This window comes from Dama dama, chromosome 21, assembly GCF_033118175.1.
Source record: "Dama dama isolate Ldn47 chromosome 21, ASM3311817v1, whole genome shotgun sequence".
NCBI classification, from domain to species: domain Eukaryota; kingdom Metazoa; phylum Chordata; class Mammalia; order Artiodactyla; family Cervidae; genus Dama; species Dama dama.
In genome coordinates this window covers 26,314,160-26,332,152 of record NC_083701.1, presented here as the reverse complement: position 1 = coordinate 26,332,152, position 17,993 = coordinate 26,314,160, and the positions used below count along the sequence as shown (strand labels likewise).

The window sequence follows — 17,993 nt, the reverse complement described above, 5'->3', positions numbered from 1 at the left end:
CCCGACAAAACTCCACAGGACCACACTCTGCAGAACATTCCTGGTATAAAGTCATCCCACCTTCTTGGCAAAACAAAAGACTGAGTAGCTCAGTTCTATTCTCTGTTCTCCATAAACAACAAATACACAAATGGAGGCAAAAGCACAAACTGATTCTACAGGATTATCAGGTGGGGAAGTTCTCAAAGTGTCTGATCGTGTCATATCTGATCTATCATTTGTAAAACGGGGTTAGGAGCTATGAGGATTACTGCGAGAAATGTATGAAAGCTACAGCACAGTCTTCAGCATACAGTGGGTCCTCAGTAAATGTTTACTGAAAGTCTGAATGTCATGAGCTGTTCACTCCAGGTAGAATGAATGAGTCTTCTCCATGCTCCTTCAGTACCCTGCATAGACAAGTTTCTATTACACCATCTTGTCATTGTGGCAAACTGGTCTCCTCCTTAGGGTAGGGCACTCCTGCTCCTTTTCTTAACTCCAGCACCGGGAATGCCCACATAATACCTTAATTTTCTTTAAAAAGAAAAAAATATTCAAATCCAATCCCCTACTGGTTGCATAAATTTCATCTTCCATAGCCTAATGTGTCAATCAAACCTCTGCCTCAACAGCCCCAGTAACCGACCTACTCACCACTTAACACTCTTTCCATTTCACAGCGAGTCGTCTACTTGTAGTCCTGATTCTGTCTGCAAAAAGCCACAAAGGGTAAGTTGAAGCCCCTTCTTAATATGACAGTCACCTAAGTATTTGAAGTCATTGTTATATTCTCCTTTAAGTCTTTTTTTGTTAAAATGTTTCAGTTATTCTTCCTTTCCTAAATATGTTGGGAAATATGGTTGACACACCTCTGTACCACCCTGACTGGTCTCTGAGTACAGATTCCAATGAGCAGATGTCCCTCTGAACCAAGTTTTCATAAGTGAACTGCAGTTGAGTCCTGACTGAGCACAACTACTACCTGCCTTGTTTGTACATTACACTTTTACTGAGAGTCACATTTCTTCCTTTGTGGACTCCTACTGAACTGAACTGGACTTAGTTATGTAAAACTTCTAAGTTTTTAGACATATGTTGCTATTTAACCAGCTACCTCCATCTTATTTAATAATTTTTTTTAAGAAAAAAGTAAATATAGTGCTTTCACTTCATTTTTATTAAACTCCACTTTGTTAAATTTAGTCAGCCATTCTGGATTCTGTCTGGTGTAATCCACACATTAATTCTTTCAACCAAAGTGGAGTTTATCCAAGTTGTTGCCAATATAAAATGTAAAAATCTAGGACTGAATATAGCAGCATGCTCTCTTCAGGTGGCCTACATGAACAGTACTTAAGGATAGTTATTCAACCAGTTAAAAATCCACTTAGCTGCAAAATCAGAAGAAATTCTTCACCCCATACCAAAGATCAACCTGGAAAAGTGTTAACAAATATTTTTGTTAAAGGATTGGTCAATTATCTCACCAGGCAAACAACTACTACTGCTTCAGTTTATAACCTAATAACGAATTTCCCTATTTATTAATATTTGTATCAAGTAGAGCTTTGAACGTAAGTGGTTGTGGATAAATCTACTTTTACTTTGTCCTTTGAAATAGTTAAAACTGAACCAACAATACTTGGGCCAAACAGAGAAGATAACCTTTGACCAATAGATTCATTTATACTGAAGACTCCTGCAGATATATAGAACCGCCTCTTTCCAAAAAGTTCAAAATTAAGAGAAACCTTGGCAAGGAACCTCAAGACACCATGAGTGAGTATAGGAAACAACTCTCCATCTTAAAACCTCTTTTCTGGAGACCAGTGAAAAAGAGCACCTCCTACCCAATATTCTTCTCATCCAAGTCTGGAAAAGACTTTTTCTTTTATAGAGTACAGAGAGAATTTCAAGATCAAAGAACTGCCATTTTGCAGGTTAACATGTTGTTTTGCTTCTTTCAACTCAAGTAATTATAGTTTAAAGTCAGCATAGTGAATACCTTTTTCCATAGGCAAGACACCCCCCCTCCCCAAACACACAACTTAATTTTAGAATACTCAACATGTAAGAAAAAATATCTCTAAAATACTACCATTAATAAAGCACCCTGCAGCTTCAAAGCATCTGTGTACAATGTTTATTTCAAGCTAACAAAAATCCTGTGAGGTAGGTAAGTTAGCCAGTACTACTGACATTTTCTAGATGAGAAAACTGAAGATAAAGATGTCTGAACTTTACCAAAGCAATGAGTAAGCAGGAGCCACCACCCAATCCAGATATTTTTCTAATCACAAACAGCAGGCTCTAAGGAAATTTTCAAGAGTGCAGTCTAAGCTAAAATACCCAAGAGGACTTAGAATAATGTATTATTTGCCTCCTAGAAGCATAGTAGTTACTGCTAAAGGTGAACAAATGTTAAGGGGGAGCTATCCATCAACGTTAATAATGCCAAAGGCTGCAGAGCAGGCATAAATGCACCCCACTTCCACTGGTTTATCAACTGTAAATAAATGAAGAGAAACTACTGACATTTGAGTTTCAAAGACAGCTACAAAGTTAGAGGAAAAAAACCCAAAACTTAGAACACTGGGGGACAACCCTATAGAGCACACTAAGCCAGTAGTACTACACACATTTTACAAAGAGAAAACTCAGGAATTTAAATGAATTGTTCATTTGCACAAGTAAGTTATGGGCAGGTATCCTCTTTCCAGATTGTCCTACAAGGACACTAGACAAGCCTGGGAGATCTGGCCACCATACTGTTTCCTGTGTGGGACAAGTGCGCCTCCCCAGGAAGTTCAAAGAGGCAACCTGGGACCCAGGCCTTGACACCTGCTTGTGACTGAACCAGGCTGGTGCCGGATGGCAGGAAAAAATTCAAATTCACTAATGATTACATTCTCCTGGTAAAAGACAGCCTCTCAGATTGAATTTTTTAAAAAAATAAGAGCACTGGGCTACACAAAAAATAGACTTTAAAGAAAGTGACATAGTAGGGCTGAAACAAAGATGAGAGTTGCCAGATAACCACTCTGGAGAGTGACTGAGATTAGTTGGTGGAGCTGAAGGGGACACCCCTCCACCTGCGGTTCCACCTGGAGGTGTATCTTCAGAGCTCTGGCACCTGCGCTCAAGGAGCCAGAATGATCCATGCAGAGCTGTCTTTTACACTGCAGCAGAATGATGAAAATTTGACTGATCAAGCAATAAATATCAATAAAATAGAACAAAATATATTAATATAGATAAATCCCTCAAAATAATGAACAAAACAGTTTCGGAGCAAGTACAGTAAATTCCATTAATATGAAGCTGAAAAAATACATAAAATACTGTGCATCATTTACAGATAAATACATATGTATTAGTAATCATTTGGAAACTTTCATAGGAAGATTAAATACCAAATTCAGGAGATTGGTTTCCTCTAGGGACAGAGGTGAAGTGTGTGCAATAGGTTTCAATTGTATCTGTAATGTTTATTTCCTAAACAAAATGAAAAAATCTGATTCCAAAGGAAAATGAAATGTATATACTATGCAAATATGAACAAAAAGTTTATATTTAATATTAATATCAAATACTCAAATACCAAAAACTACACTACTAAATACATAACACGTAAAAAGTGCAGGGGAACTTAACAAAGGAAGAATGAACTCTTCAGCAAGATGTAAAGGCCATACGCACCTTACAAATTAGTCCTCAAGTTTACTGGGGTGGGAAGGAAAATCAATTTGACAAAACTACAAAACAAACAAAAAAATCCCCCAAACCCATCCAATTATCATAACACAGGATATTTACATCTCACTCCCAAACTCAAAAGACTGAAGAATATAGAAGATATGACTCATACAAATAGCAAGACTGATCTAACTGATGAGAATGGAACCCTGACTCCACCACACTTTTCAAGCATACATGTAACATATAAAAACAGTGACCAAGTACTTGGCTTGAAAATTAGTCTCAAATACTGAAGAACCAATACACAGAATCTAAATATATTAAGTGAAATAAAGTAAAAAACTAAGAGTGAAAAGGTTGTTTTAAAAAAGAGAGAAAGGAAAGAACACCTTTAAAACAAGAAAAACACATTTCTAATTATCTTAAGAGTCAAAAGAGCAGCCATTAAGAACAAAACAAAGATTTCAGAGTGTCCAGTTCCCCCAGACTTGTTTAGTTTTTCTTGGATTCCTGAACATTCTAAATTCTCATCAAAACCTCTCTTCTTCAGCCAGTTGGAGCAGCCTTCTGTTCTTCTTAATCAAATGGGTTCTTTCCTAGAACGAAGTCAGTCTTTCTATATCATTACTGGACTTGGATGGTCATACAGACTACATTAGGCAAAGCCGATAAAAACAGATACCTGGAATAAAATGAATCCTGCTGAACAATTCTGAATCTTGCTAAAACAATGTTGATAAAGTAAGGAACCTTCCATAAAACATCAACCTGCAGACAAATATGGTAAGTACAAAAAAACACCAACAGAGGCTAGTGAAGTGAAACTCGCTCAGTTGTTTCCAACTCTTTGCAACCCCATGGACTATAAAGTCCATGGAATTCTCCAGGCCAGAATACTGGAACGGGTAGGCTTTCCCTTCTCCAGGGAATCCTCCCAACCCAGGGATCAAACCCAGGTCTCCTGCACAGGCTAGGAAAGCAACCATGAGAGTCAAAGATGGCAGACTCTTTCAAGTTATCAGCTGGCCATAAATAAGCAAGCTACGCAAGGAAGTGGAAAAAAAAAAAATCAACATAGTCACTATTATGTGAACATATTAGTTCACATGGAGGGTGAAAGAAATTATTTTTGCTATGAACAGCATTATTCAAACACTATATAGCATTGGTCAAGTTTGGTTTAGTTTTTCAAATGCATATGGGGAAATTCTTGAAAACATTCAAAGAAGTATAAAAATGATAAAAAAAAAAGATAAAAAACGAAGATGAACTATTAACCATTTATTTAGTCAGGGTCACACATAAAATCTCACTTATTTATTCCATTTTATAGATGAAGACACTGAGATTTGGAGACTGAAGAGGCTGCCCAAGCTTACAGAGCTGCTGAGAAGCAGTGAACAAACTTTATCCTTGTTTTATTGATAGAATATTTCTGCCTGGTTTTGCAGAGTGGAGGTAGTTTCTGTTTTAGTATAAAAGTGAACTGAGGGACTGTGTACTTCCACATCAACTCAACAGACTAAGCAGCTGATAAGCCAACACAAGAGGTATGATATGGAATAAGTGGGAATTAAAAAATGTGTACGACATGGGAGAGAGAGCATGGACTTTGGAGTCAGAAAGATCTGGGCTCAAATTCCAGCTTGGTCAGTTACTGGCTGTGTGATGTGACAATCAGTCAACCTTTCTTCACTGTAAAGTAGAGCCTTCCTCATGGATATAATTGTTCAGATTCAATGAGTTATACCCCTAGAAAAGGCCCCATATGTTCAAATATGCATGTGTGCTTGCTAAATCACTTCAGTCATGTCTGACTCTGTGAGACACTATGGACGGTAGCCCGCCAGGCTCCTGTGTTCATGGGGATTCTCCAGGCAAGAAGACTGGAGTGAGTTCCATGCCCTCCTCCAGGGGATCGTCCCAACCCAAGGATCCAACCAGCATCTATCCACGTTTCTTGCATTGGGAGGCAGTTCTTTAACCCTAGCGCTACCTGGGAAGCCCATGTTCAAATATACTATTTGTATATTTACATTTTTCACTACACTGTATTCTTTTTAAGGGAACCAGAAGAAAATGTCTTTCAAGACTCAATTAAAGAATAAGTATATGAGTACACATACTTTTAAAAATTGATGATTACTATAAATAAGTAGATGAGAGGAGGGTTCTCTGCAGTGCAGTCAGTTTAGCTGCCCAGTTGTGTCCAATTCTTTGACCCTGTGGACTGGAGCACGCCAGGCCTCCCTGTCCCTCACCCATCTCCCGTAGTTTGCCCAAGTTCACGTCTATTGCATCGGTGATGCTGTCCAACCATCTCATCCTCTGACATCTCCTCTTCTCCTTCTGCAGTGGTGCTAAATAGTGTCCACTTCAAAAAAGTGTACACAGCATGGATATTAATGTTATTTCTGGCTTCAATTTATTGTTTCTACCTACTGCTTCTCCTCAGCCTGCTGTGGTAGGAAGGATAAAACCCCTCACTCCCCCCACTCCAAAATACACACACTCTAATCAATCCCCAGAACCTATGGGTATGGTACCCCACAAGGCAAGGGGACCCATACAGATGTGATTAAGATTACAGACCTCAAGATGAGGAGATTATCCTTGATTATCCAGGTAAACCCAATCTAATTATGTAAGTCTTTAAAAGCAGAAAACCTTTCCTGGCTTCGATCAGAGTTTGGACGACTCAAGAAGAGTCAGAAACACTGACACAGAAGGACCTGACCCACTGTTGCTTTGAAGATGAAGCAAGGGGGCCCTGGGTCAAATCATGTGACTAGGTGGGTAGACTTGGGAAGCCGGGAGCTGATGACACCAGCAAGAAAATGGAGACCTCAGCACAGAACTATTCCGCCAACAACCTGAATGAGCACAGACCCTCCAGAAGGGAACCCAACCTGCCAAGAACTTGATGACAGCGCAGTGAGACACACATCGGACTTCTGACATGTACTGCCATGTACATGAACTTACGCAGAACTTCAAAACTCTAAGATAATCGATTTGCATTGTTGCAGCTGCTAAGAATATGGTGGTTTGTTATGTTGGCAACATAAGCTAATACACTCTCTCTTACTTGCATCTAAAACTGTAGAAAATTTGTATGTAAGTGCCCTTAAATCCTTTTTGAAAGAAGAAATAAACTGGTCAATGTGTGCAGCCTAACCAGCAGAGGCTACCTAGCACACATTCATCATATTCTGAGGCACTAACTCTGTGCCTTCAAGAACTTCACTCATCATCCATCAACATTCATTTTCTTCTTTTTTCCCTCAGATTGGACCAGAAACACAGTAACAGTCAGCTACCCCTGAAAACGGCAACATTTTCAAGAAAGAACTAGAGAAACTTAGAGCTACATCATAGCTATGAACAGTAGAAGAGCTTGTGGGAGAGAAGAAATAGTTTGCCCCAAAGGACACAGCTCAGTTTCTTCATCTATGAAATGGTTACTTCACACAGCCAGTTAAAGGATTAAAAGCTTTGGAAGCTGTGCATGGACTACAAAAAGTGGGGAGAAGTCCTCCCAAGAGTCCAGCAGGTAGACAGAGTGCCAAACACTAATGTAGCGGAGAATTCTGTGTCAATTCACCCAGGATGTGCCTTAGGAGTAGTAGTGTTAGTCGCTGAGTCATGGCTGACTCTCTGTGACCCCACAGACTGGAGCCCACCAGGCTCCTCTGTCCATGCTCCAGCTAAGAGTATCAGAGTGCGTTCCATTCCCTTCTCCGGGGGATCTTACCAACCCAGGGATTGAACCTGGATATGCCTTAGCAATTACTTAAAATCCCAGAGAGCAGAAAACCTGACAGTAGAAAAGAATTAATCTTAGAAAAAGTCAGGCAAAAAGGCTCATAACTGACAAGGAGAGGAGTGTCACAGTACCACTACAAAGACTGTTTTTTAAAAAATACACATGTCCAGGACTCGCTGCAGATCCACTAAAACAGTATCTCCAAGGGTGAGACCCAAGTCGTCTGAGTTGAGGAACACGGTAGGCATTAAAAAGGGTGACTCTGAGTGTTTGACAGCAGATGGTACTTTGCATCTCTTTGCTGGGTGTTCTTTACTTTCAAGTGAGGAATAACAGTGAGAATGTGGAGTATTTTAAAACCTGCAAATGAACGAGGCTGATGAAAAAAAATGGGGAAGTGTCACAGAAAACGAAAAGTCAGAGAGAGGGACGGGGGCAGTCAGTACGTGGTTCTATCTTCTGTGGCAAAGGACACAGCCTCCCAGACTGAGGATGAGCAGAGAAGAACAAAATGGAGCAACACAGCTGGGCAGAGAGAGGGGAAAACAGCTGAGCTGGCAAAAGTAGGATATGCTCAAGTCAACCAGTAGAACGACAGGCTATGAGGAGGAGAGCTGTCAGATAACACGGGGAGGGGGAGCAGGGGGAGAGATAAAGGAGGACATTAATTTGACGCTGGAGCGGGAGCAGCAATGGAGTGGGGACAGAAAGGACACAAGCACAAGACAGAAAGGACACAAGCACAAGACAGAAGAGTGGGGCATGACTGGAGATGAGGGGCAGGCTCACCGGGAGAGAAGAAAGGAGGAAAGGGATGAGGAACCCAGGGCCGTGGCCTCTGTGGCTCAAAAGGAAGTCTCAGGAGCAATATAAATATTAGGGGAAGCAGGCAGCAAATACACTGGCTGGGATGGAAAGGGAAAGGGGAGTCAAAATCCTGAAGGATAGTAAATAACATGCAGAAAGCAAAAACTTCAAGTAAATTCTGGGTGACGTTAAAAGGTATGTTTCAGAAACATAACTGGCCGAGCGCCCAGCCCGCGGTGTCGGCGGCGCGTTGGCGTCGGTGCGCCGCCGCGGCCCGGGAGCGTCGGCCGGGCGCGCTGGCACTGAACTGAGAAGATGTCCCTGTACGATGACCTGGGAGTGGAGACCAGCGACTCAAAAACAGAAGGCTGGTCCAAAAACTTCAAACTCCTGCAGTCTCAGCTCCAGGTGAAGAAGGCAGCTCTCACTCAGGCCAAGAGCCAGAGGACAAAACAAAGTACAGTCCTTGCTCCAGTAATCGACCTAAAGCGAGGCGGCTCTTCAGATGAGCGGCAGATCGTGGACACTCCGCCGCACGTGGCCGCAGGCCTCAAGGACCCTGTTCCCATCGGGTTTTCTGCAGGAGAAGTTTTGATCCCCTTAGCTGATGAATATGATCCCATGTTTCCTAACGATTATGAGAAAGTAGTGAAGCGCCAAAGAGAGGAGCGACAGAGGCAGTGGAAGCTGGAAAGGCAGAAGGAAATAGAAGAGAGAGAAAAGAGGCGTAAAGACAGACATGAAGCTAGTGGGTTTTCCAGGCGACCCGATCCAGATTCTGATGACGATGAAGATTATGAGCGAGAGAGGAGGAAAAGAAGTATGGGCGGAGCTGCCATTGCACCTCCCACGTCTCTTGTGGAGAAGGACAAAGAGTTACCCCGAGACTTCCCTTATGAAGAGGATTCACGACCTCGCTCACAGTCTTCCAAAGCTGCTATCCCTCCCCCAGTGTATGAGGAACAAGACAGACCCCGATCCCCGACCGGCCCAGGCAACTCCTTCCTCGCCAACATGGGGGGCACGGTAGCACATAAAATCATGCAGAAGTACGGCTTCCGGGAAGGCCAGGGTCTCGGGAAGCATGAGCAGGGCCTGAGCACAGCGCTGTCGGTGGAGAAGACCAGCAAGCGGGGCGGCAAGATCATCGTGGGCGACGCCACCGAGAAAGACGCAGCCAAGAAGTCGGATTCGAATCCATTAACTGAAATACTTAAGTGTCCTACCAAAGTGGTCCTACTCAGGAACATGGTTGGTGCAGGAGAGGTGGATGAAGACTTGGAAGTAGAAACCAAGGAAGAGTGTGAAAAATATGGCAAAGTTGGAAAATGTGTGATATTTGAAATTCCTGGTGCCCCTGATGATGAAGCAGTACGAATATTTTTAGAATTCGAGAGGGTTGAGTCAGCAATTAAAGCTGTTGTTGATCTGAACGGGAGGTATTTTGGTGGACGGTGGTGAAAGCATGTTTCTACAATTTGGATAAATTCAGGGTCCTGGATTTGGCAGAACAAGTTTGATTTTAAAAACTAGAGCCTGAGTCATCTCCAGAGATCCTTCGGCAAGCTGCAGAGTGAGCAGAGGAGAACAAGGCATCAGGGGGGCCTTTCCTGGCTGTGGGTGCAGAGACTCTGTGAGGACTTCTAAGATATGTTGACTGATCCCTTTTTTATTTTGTGGTTTTTTAATATAGTATAAAAATCCTTTTAAAAAAACAAAAAAAAAAAAAGAAAAAAAGAAACATAACTCTCTCATTTAATAAAACAACCGAACACATCCAAAAACAGGCAGAACTAGACACTATAGTTTAGGGATGTGTTAAGTGAGACGTCTATGAAGAAAAGCTAGGGAAGGACTAATACAGAATTCAGGTGAGAGGAAGCCTTGTGGAGACTCAAGTGATGAGGCTCTGTATTTCTCTCGCATGGGTGCTTGATTCAACTCTATTCTTTAAACTGTGTTAACATAGAATATGAATTTGTTTTACATGCATGATATATAATTTTTTAAAAGTTAATGGAAGTTTTCTGCCTCCCAACTTCCCAGTTTGTTTTCTGAAACAGTCTAACAAACTTGCTCATATAATTATATAAAATGATTAGTGTTTCTGGCCTTAGGTTTTGCAACATGAACCTCCACTTCAGATCAAGTAACTCAAAATCACTGAGGGTTAGGCCACTGAATCCTTAAAAGAAGAAAAAAAAAAAAAAAAAAAACCACCAAAAAACCAATACACCAGGTGACTCATAAGGATCTAAAGAAACTCAAATGAGAGTGTCCCAGAGAAAGCGGTCTTCCTGCTGTTACAGTTCCAAACCTAGAGAATCAAATACTGTTCTTTCCCGGAATCCTCTGGGATTTAGCCTCTACCCTTTCTCTAGTAATTTCAAACTTTCAACCTCAAGTCTCCCCTGTCCTCATACACACACACCAGCCAACTTGATCTTGCAATCAACTCTAAACTTCTCACTCTTGCCTTCTCTTTCACATGCAAAGTCTTCAATAAAATGGCCCATGGTACAGCTCTGTTTTCAGCTTCCCAGTATCACAGGGAGGTCTGGCGTGCTGCAGTCCATGGAGATGCAAAGAGTCAGACAACAATGAATATCACTATGTTTTAAAAACATCAATGACTGAGCTACAAACATGCACTTGCAATTATCTACTAGATACTTCCCCTTTGCCCACCTGGCAAATCAAGTATTATCTTCCAGGTAGAGCCCTGCAGCACCTTCCCCAAAAGCCCATCCACTTATCTATTAAACATGTCTGATACTGAATGCCTACCCTCACTTTTAAAACAAAGTCAAAAACATTCCAAACCAACAAAAAGATTATTTAAGACGCTGCAGTAAAGGTGATCAAAAAGTACAAACTTCTAGCTACAAGTCCTGGGGATGTACTGTACAGCATGATGAATAGTCATCAACACTGTATAGAACAGCTGAAAGTTAGGAGAGTATATCTTAAAAGGTCTCATCACAAGGAAAAAACAACTTTCTAGCTATGTGTGGTGATGGATGTTAATGAAACTTATTGTGGTAATCATTCTGCAACATATTTACTTACCAAATCATTATGCTGTGTGTCTGAAACTAAAAGTGTTATAGCCAATCATATCTCAAATAAAAAAACACATTCAGATGTTAGGATAATGTGTTCACGCTTGTTTATTTCGACTCCACTGACTGTACCCACCAGGCTCCTGTGTCCATGGAATTATCCAGGCAGGAATACTGGAGTGGGTTGTCATTCCCTTCTCCTGGGGATCTTCCTGACCCAGGAACTGAACCCAGGTCTCCTGCATTGCAGGCAGATTCTTTAATGACTAAGCTACGAGGGAATCCCTTCTTATACAACACTTGTCCTTAAAAGTTTTTAAGAAAAAACAGGCAAACCAAACTGTGGGGGTGGTTAAATAAAGAAGAGAGGGTAGTACAGGGAGCTAGGGAAGGGTGGGGTTTGTTATCACCCTGAAAGAATGAATGAATAGGAGCTGCTAAGGTAATAAAAAACTCTGACCCGACCTTCACTTTGGCTGGAGTGGGGTTTTGGAGAGTGGAGCCCAGAAGAAAGGGTATTTCAGATAGAACACAACTAGGTTTGTGCTTCTGTGTACCAAGATTATAGGTTTATTACAATTTTTCGATTCTTCTGCATTTGATAATTATCTGCTTATGATATTAGTCCAGGCTTGTTAAAAACCAATTTCCACTTTATATCTAGGTTTAAATGACACATTTTCCTAAATGATTTTTCAGGAATGAGACACTACCCATGAAAAAATTTAAAGCTGTATTTTAACTGCACTTGGCCATATAGTAAGAAAAGGAACACTTGAGCAGCATCACGATCACGTGCAGTGTTTCATATCTGCCCTTACTTTATCTCACTATGGGGGGGGTGGGGCACACAAATAATGATTGTTTCAATAGGCAGGAAAACTGAAAATCAGGAAAAGGAGCGATTTTCTTCGATTTAAAAATGCATGTTTTCCACACTATGACGTCAAAAAAAATTAGGATGGATCTCCCATTATTGATTTACTGTCATTCTTGTGTGTGGGGGGGGTCACATTAAGTGGGTCTACTTTGAATTAAGAAAACACGGTAAATGGGTCTGGTCAAAGTTGATATAAATAGAAAATGGCAGAACTCGGCTAAAAAATTCTTCTGTTAAGTTATCAATGTATACTAATAGGAACATTATGGCCTGTTTGGCTATTCTTTCATTAATGTAATTAAGTATCTGGGGCCTACCTTCTACTAAGCTCTTCCTGGCATACAAAACCACGCAAAAACACCTTTTCTGCCCTCCAGAGGTATGTAATCAAACACAAATGCCCACCCAAGTATCTACAAAACAGTCAGGAATTAATACAAAGGGGGATACATCCAGATAAGGAGGTGTAGTCATTTCCAGTTGGGATACCAGGAATGCCTAACACATCAAAAGAACTTAATAAATGTTGACTGTGAAACCACTATGGAAGACTCTAGTCAAACTTTGAGGGCAGACAAATTTGACAGAGAGGCACTCCAAACAGAGGGAGCAGCAGTGACCAGGTAAACGCACAGGACCTCACGGCAGGAAGAAGACGGGGACTAGTGGACACTGGGAAAGAAGGCTGACGTGGGGAATAATGCTTAGATGTGGAGGTCCCTGAAGGTCAAACAAACGAATGTAAATGGAGGAATGGGCTCCTAAGAGACCCACTTGCGGAAGATTAATCTGACAGTTACTGGAGCGGGGAGAAAGTGACGCAGTGGACAGTCTACTGTCAAGTGTACTTGAACCAGGTGGGTAACAGTAGCGATGCAAGAATGAATGTCTTCCCTCTGAACTGCCTGGACATTGTTTTGGCATGAGGGCAAATTCCAAAAGAACCCAGCACCAACTTGCTAACATTTGTAGCCCCACTACTCCCAGCACAACTCTTCACCCACAGTAGATGTTTGGTAGGTAAGCTGAAAGAGAGAAACCTGCAAAGGCTAATTTCAACTGTCACTACTGCTGATGTCCATAATAACTCTTCTACTTCCCAAACCCATTCGTATTATAGTTATTGTGAATTTCCTCTTCCAATCTCACTGTTAACAACCTAAATTAAAACATACCAGTAGGCTTCGAAACCCCACTTCCTTCAGTATTTTAAAGAGTATATAAATTTGCTACTGAACATGTGCAAAACATTGCTTTATCCAGGATTTTGCAAAGAGAAACATCAAGTTTCAACGCGCACGCCAAAAAACATTGCTGAAACGCTGTATTTACAGCAGAAAATCTTTCTTTTAGGTAGCAATCAACAGGTCTCTTGTGTTACTTATTCAACGTGACATATTGCTAGTACAACCACAAGCCTCCGCTTACATTTCCAAAGTTGTGCAAAGGGTCCAAAGTTGTGCAAGAGTCATCACTGAAATCAGACTCTGGTATATTAATAGTTGTAACACCTGAACACGTCTTAGCTTTATTATTAGATTCACAGTAATGCCAAAAAAATCCATAAATAATTTAAAAAATATATTTTCAATGAGTTTGACTACTTTATCTGTATAATACACTGGGATGTAATTTTAAGTGAAAAATAGCTGTATGCCTTTCTGCTTCAAATGGACATTAGGTCATCTGATTAATCGGCAGTTGTGGGCCTGGATTTCATGTATCGGAAAAAAAGCCAGTGTCCCCAACACGCACACGCACCCGAGAGCACTGAAGGGCCTTGCATTACTATCAAATAACGCCAGTTTACACGTGGCAAAAGTCGACAGAGACAGAACTCTTCCGTGCTTTAATGACCTCGAAAGGCATTCCCCAGGCGTCAAGTAATGCTGTTCCACGCCGGGGAGCGCTTTGCTCAGGCCGTGGCAGATGTGAACGGGTCGGAGAAGGTGGGATGTGTCAGGGAAGCCAAGACCCTCCTTCCATCCCCTTCTGCTCTCCCCGGGCCCCCCTTTTCCTTTCTCGGGGGCGGCGGCGAGGCCCAAGGTGAGGGGCTCCGGGCAGGGCGTGCAACCCTCAGAGCCAGGCCGGCTCCCCTGTCATCTACTCCCCAGACCGGGCGGTGAAACGGCTGTCACGGCCCCCGGCTGCAGGCCCGGCCGGGGCCGGGGCGGCGGGCCAGGCCGCGGCCGCTCGCAGTGCCCACGTCACCAGCTCCAGCACTGCGGAAATGGAGCGGCGGGGAGGCGCCCGGCGGCGACCAAACCCGCGCCGCGGCCCGATGCCGTTTGCCCCTCGGCCCCGGCCTCCGGGCCGCCGCCTCCCGACCGGTCGGCCGCCGCGTACCGGGCCTCACCTGTGTCGCCGATGATGATGTACTTGAAGAGATAGGCGTACGCCATGGCCGCGGCCGCTCGGTGCCAGGGCACACGGCTCCTCCTCCTACTGCTGCTCCTCCTCCTCCGCGCCCCTCACCCCGGCGCCACTCGGCCTCGAAAAGCCAGGCCCCGCCTGCCGCAGCCGCCGTCGCCGCCGCCTTCAGCCGCCGGGAGTGAGAGGCCTAGGGGAAGCTGGGCAAACTGACACCGACCGAGCCGAGGGAAACACCGCCGGCCGAGCACACTCGAACAATAACAGCCGCCGCGGCTCCTCCGCCCCGCCTCCGCGCCGACCCGGAAGTGCTGCGACCTCCGGCGCCGCCGGAGGAAAGGGGAGGAGCCCTGCACGCTGGCCGCGCCCCGCCCCGCTTGCCGGAGCCCCGCCCAGCCAGAGCCCCGCCCCGCCCGCGCCGGAGCTCCGCCCAGCGCCGCGCCTAGCCGGCCACGCCCGTCCTGCCGGTCTACCCAGAGCCAGGCGAGGCCCGGCGCCGGTCGTTCCGGCCCCTCTGAGCCGGCGACGCGGGCGGCCGGGAGACGCTAGGGGAGGGGAGGGGCCGTGTGGCTCCGTCGCCGCGACGCGCGCGGGGCCGCGTCTTTCCGCTCTGCGGAGGGGACGCGGGGTTACGTGGTGGAAGGCAGAGGTCGCGTTTGGCGCTGGGCCTGCCGTGGGCTCGTGACCAGGGGTTTGAAAATGATGGAACCGCTGGGACGGCGGGCGGGGGCGAGGGGTAGGAGGGTGAGGGTGTTTCTGCGCTGGAGGACGGGGCTTTGACAGTGAAAATAATGGAAGCATAAATCTAAAACCCTAAATCAGGGAATGTGAGGGAAACCTTGGCGTAACCCTGCGGTGGAATACTGCGTGGTCTTAATTAAAAGGGAAAAAAAGCCTGACTTCTGCCAAGTAAAAAGGCACAGGACTTAGTCTATAAATATATCCTTAATGCTATATATATTTACAGATACAGCGACTATATGTAATAAGTGATATATATATAATATATATTTGTGTATAAGCTGTATTGTTATGCAAATAAAAATAACTTTTTTTTTTTTTTTTTTACTATTGTGTAGAAAAATGACAGGAATACACTTAAATACCCTTATGTATATAGTCTGAAAGGACACAACTGAGACCAAGGGTCGGAGGGGATATAGTTGGGGGAAGATCTACTTTTCACTGAATTTTTCGAGTGCAGTTTGGATTTTATCATTGCTCATGAATTACCTATTGAAAAATGCACTCAAAAGATCACAGTGACTTCTTCATTCATTCAACGGACACCAAGTACATACTATATTTCCTGCACTGCTGGGCATTGGAACTAAAAGCAGAGTCTGTTCTAAAAGAACACAGCTTTTGGAAGAGGAGATGGAGGACAGGATAGTGTCAGAATAGGTTATCTAAAGTAGATGGTCTCTGAACCAGACATACGAAGGATGAGTAAGAGTTTGTCAAAAGGACAAAAGGTCAGGAAGGGAACTGAAATTTAGGCACAAGAAACAATGTATAGAGGTCCCGAATCTGGTTCAGGGAATTCAAAGTTGCCTAAGGGAGCTCATTTGCTAACCCATGGCCTCTGACCTTGGCAGTGGAAGAAGAGTCGTTGTTAGGGGAGAAGTGACTGGGTGACCGTGGCCCTGGTTCCTGTTGCCTAATACTTCCCTCTCCCTTTTGAAACCTGTCATTCTACTGCCACCTTCATGCGGGGATGACAGTGGTTGGCTGGTATGTAGTTGAATGGCCTTTGATTTGACATGAAAAATTACCAGGCATTTCATAACCTGGTTCACTTTGGTTTGGGAGGTGGGAGAGACAGTCCCTGCCCAAGTCCTCCAAAATTTCAAAGGTCATTTTGTCCCTCCCATCTAAGTGCCTTCACTCAAATCTTTCCTGATGACAGACACCTAGAAAGTCCCCTCCTTCCAGAAGAGACTCAGTTCCCTGCTGTTCACAAAACTATGTTCTTTATCCATAGTCTGCACAAGACCACTCTGTGAGGATGTTACCCAAAGGACTAGCATCCTTACAATCAAAAGCATTCCCATGCAGTTACAGGAAGTGAGCAGTGGGAAAAGTCACTGGTGTCAGGTCATGCAGGGGCTACCAGGGGCTGGTAGCCGGGCAGTTGGCATGCAGCAGTTTACTCAGTGAACACAAGAGGAACTGGGGAAAGAAAGGTCAGAATTGCGTCTGTAAAAAAAAATATAGAAAGGGTATGTATGGAGCTATAGAGACAATGAAGTGTAGAGAAGGATTCAGGAAACCTGCCTTTGACCCTGGCCCTACCACAAATGGATAGAATGATTGTGACAAATCTTTTGGCTTACTAGAGAGTTTTGATGCACTCATCAATAAAGAGATCAAAGACCTTACCTGAAAGGTCTATTCCAAGTCTGAAGTCCTTCAATTTTATGTCTGTCCATCGCCAGATCTAAAGCACCTGTAAAGAGGTAGTAATCCTCTCATGAAGATGTCGTGGCCACAGAATCAAGTGTTTTATTGTTCTTCCAGAGAACTGAGAGGCATCAGTTATCCATTCCCAGGAACTGTAACAATCAGTGGCGTTGAAAAGAACAAGGACTAGATTTTCCAAGTCCCTCCCTGAGCCTCGGTTTTCTTTTCTGGAAAATATAGAGAATAATTCAATAATAATTCAATTTAGGATTAAATGAGATAATGTATGTGAAGGTATTTTGTGAATTCTGAAAAATATATACTTAATATGAGAAACCCTTAGTGCTGCATAATTTTTAAAAATTACCTTGAGGAAGTAGAGGCCTTATCAGTATACAAATTCATGTTATAAAATCAGCTCCACTCCTGTCTCCCTAGTTTATGTCTCTGTTTATTTTTTTCTATGTCTAATTCATATTTTATTATATTTTCTCTAAGCCTATACACTATCTTAAATTCTCTTTGAAATAATACAGAGTATAAATAAAAACCACACAAACTTCATCCAAGCATTTTATTTAGCCCCCAAAACCCAAAGACATTTTTTAAGAAAAATTTCATAGGCAAAAATGATAGAAATAAACCTTTCTTCCTTTAAATCGTAGGATACTTCCTAGGATTTTCCATTCAGTTTATTTTCAGCTATTTCACTCCCCTGAGGATGAATTCTGAGCAGGATGAATTCTGAACCTCATCTCTCAGTCTTACGTCACATGTGGTCTGGAGATCATGACTGAAATTTAAAGATAGTCTACATTCTCCAAGGTCTCCTTGTTCAAATTTTCCATGACAGTTTTAAGTAGAGCATTATATCAGAATTTTAAATTTGCTCTTCCCAATCAAACTTTTCATGTGTTTAAACTTTCTCTGGTTTTGATGGCTCTCAGACTGTGGGAAGAGAGGTGGGGGTAATGGGATAGGAGAAGAGTGGTTTGGAATACTGTCATCATAGGGTCTTACTTTG

General features: G+C 43.2%; 2 protein-coding genes across 3 annotated transcripts in view; one reads left to right on the top strand and one right to left on the bottom strand.

Moving 5' to 3' along the window:
* RAB2A (RAB2A, member RAS oncogene family) overlaps window positions 1–14,887 on the bottom strand; it is a 65,822-nt gene extending 50,935 nt beyond the window's left edge. Inside the window, exons 1-2 of one of the 2 annotated variants that reach the window (XM_061123364.1) lie at window positions 14,553–14,887; window positions 637–692 (exon numbers count right to left, since the gene is read on the bottom strand). In XM_061123364.1, coding sequence (XP_060979347.1) covers window positions 637–655 — 19 coding nt within the window. In that variant the 5' untranslated portion in view covers window positions 656–692; window positions 14,553–14,887. The remainder of the gene's footprint in view (window positions 1–636; window positions 693–14,552) is intronic. The other variant, XM_061123363.1, reaches the window with a different exon arrangement.
* On the top strand, window positions 8,483–11,131 carry LOC133042610 (splicing factor 45-like). The gene has a single exon (XM_061123362.1). The coding sequence runs from the start codon at window positions 8,570–8,572 to the stop codon at window positions 9,713–9,715; it is 1,146 nt and encodes a 381-aa protein (XP_060979345.1). The 5' UTR covers window positions 8,483–8,569; the 3' UTR covers window positions 9,716–11,131.
* Window positions 14,888–17,993: the final 3,106 nt, after the last annotated feature.

Excerpts from the sequence above, each read along its gene's own strand:
- LOC133042610 (XM_061123362.1), top strand. The coding sequence starts at position 8,570 with ATGTCCCTGTACGATGACCTGGGAGTGGAGACCAGCGACTCAAAAACA.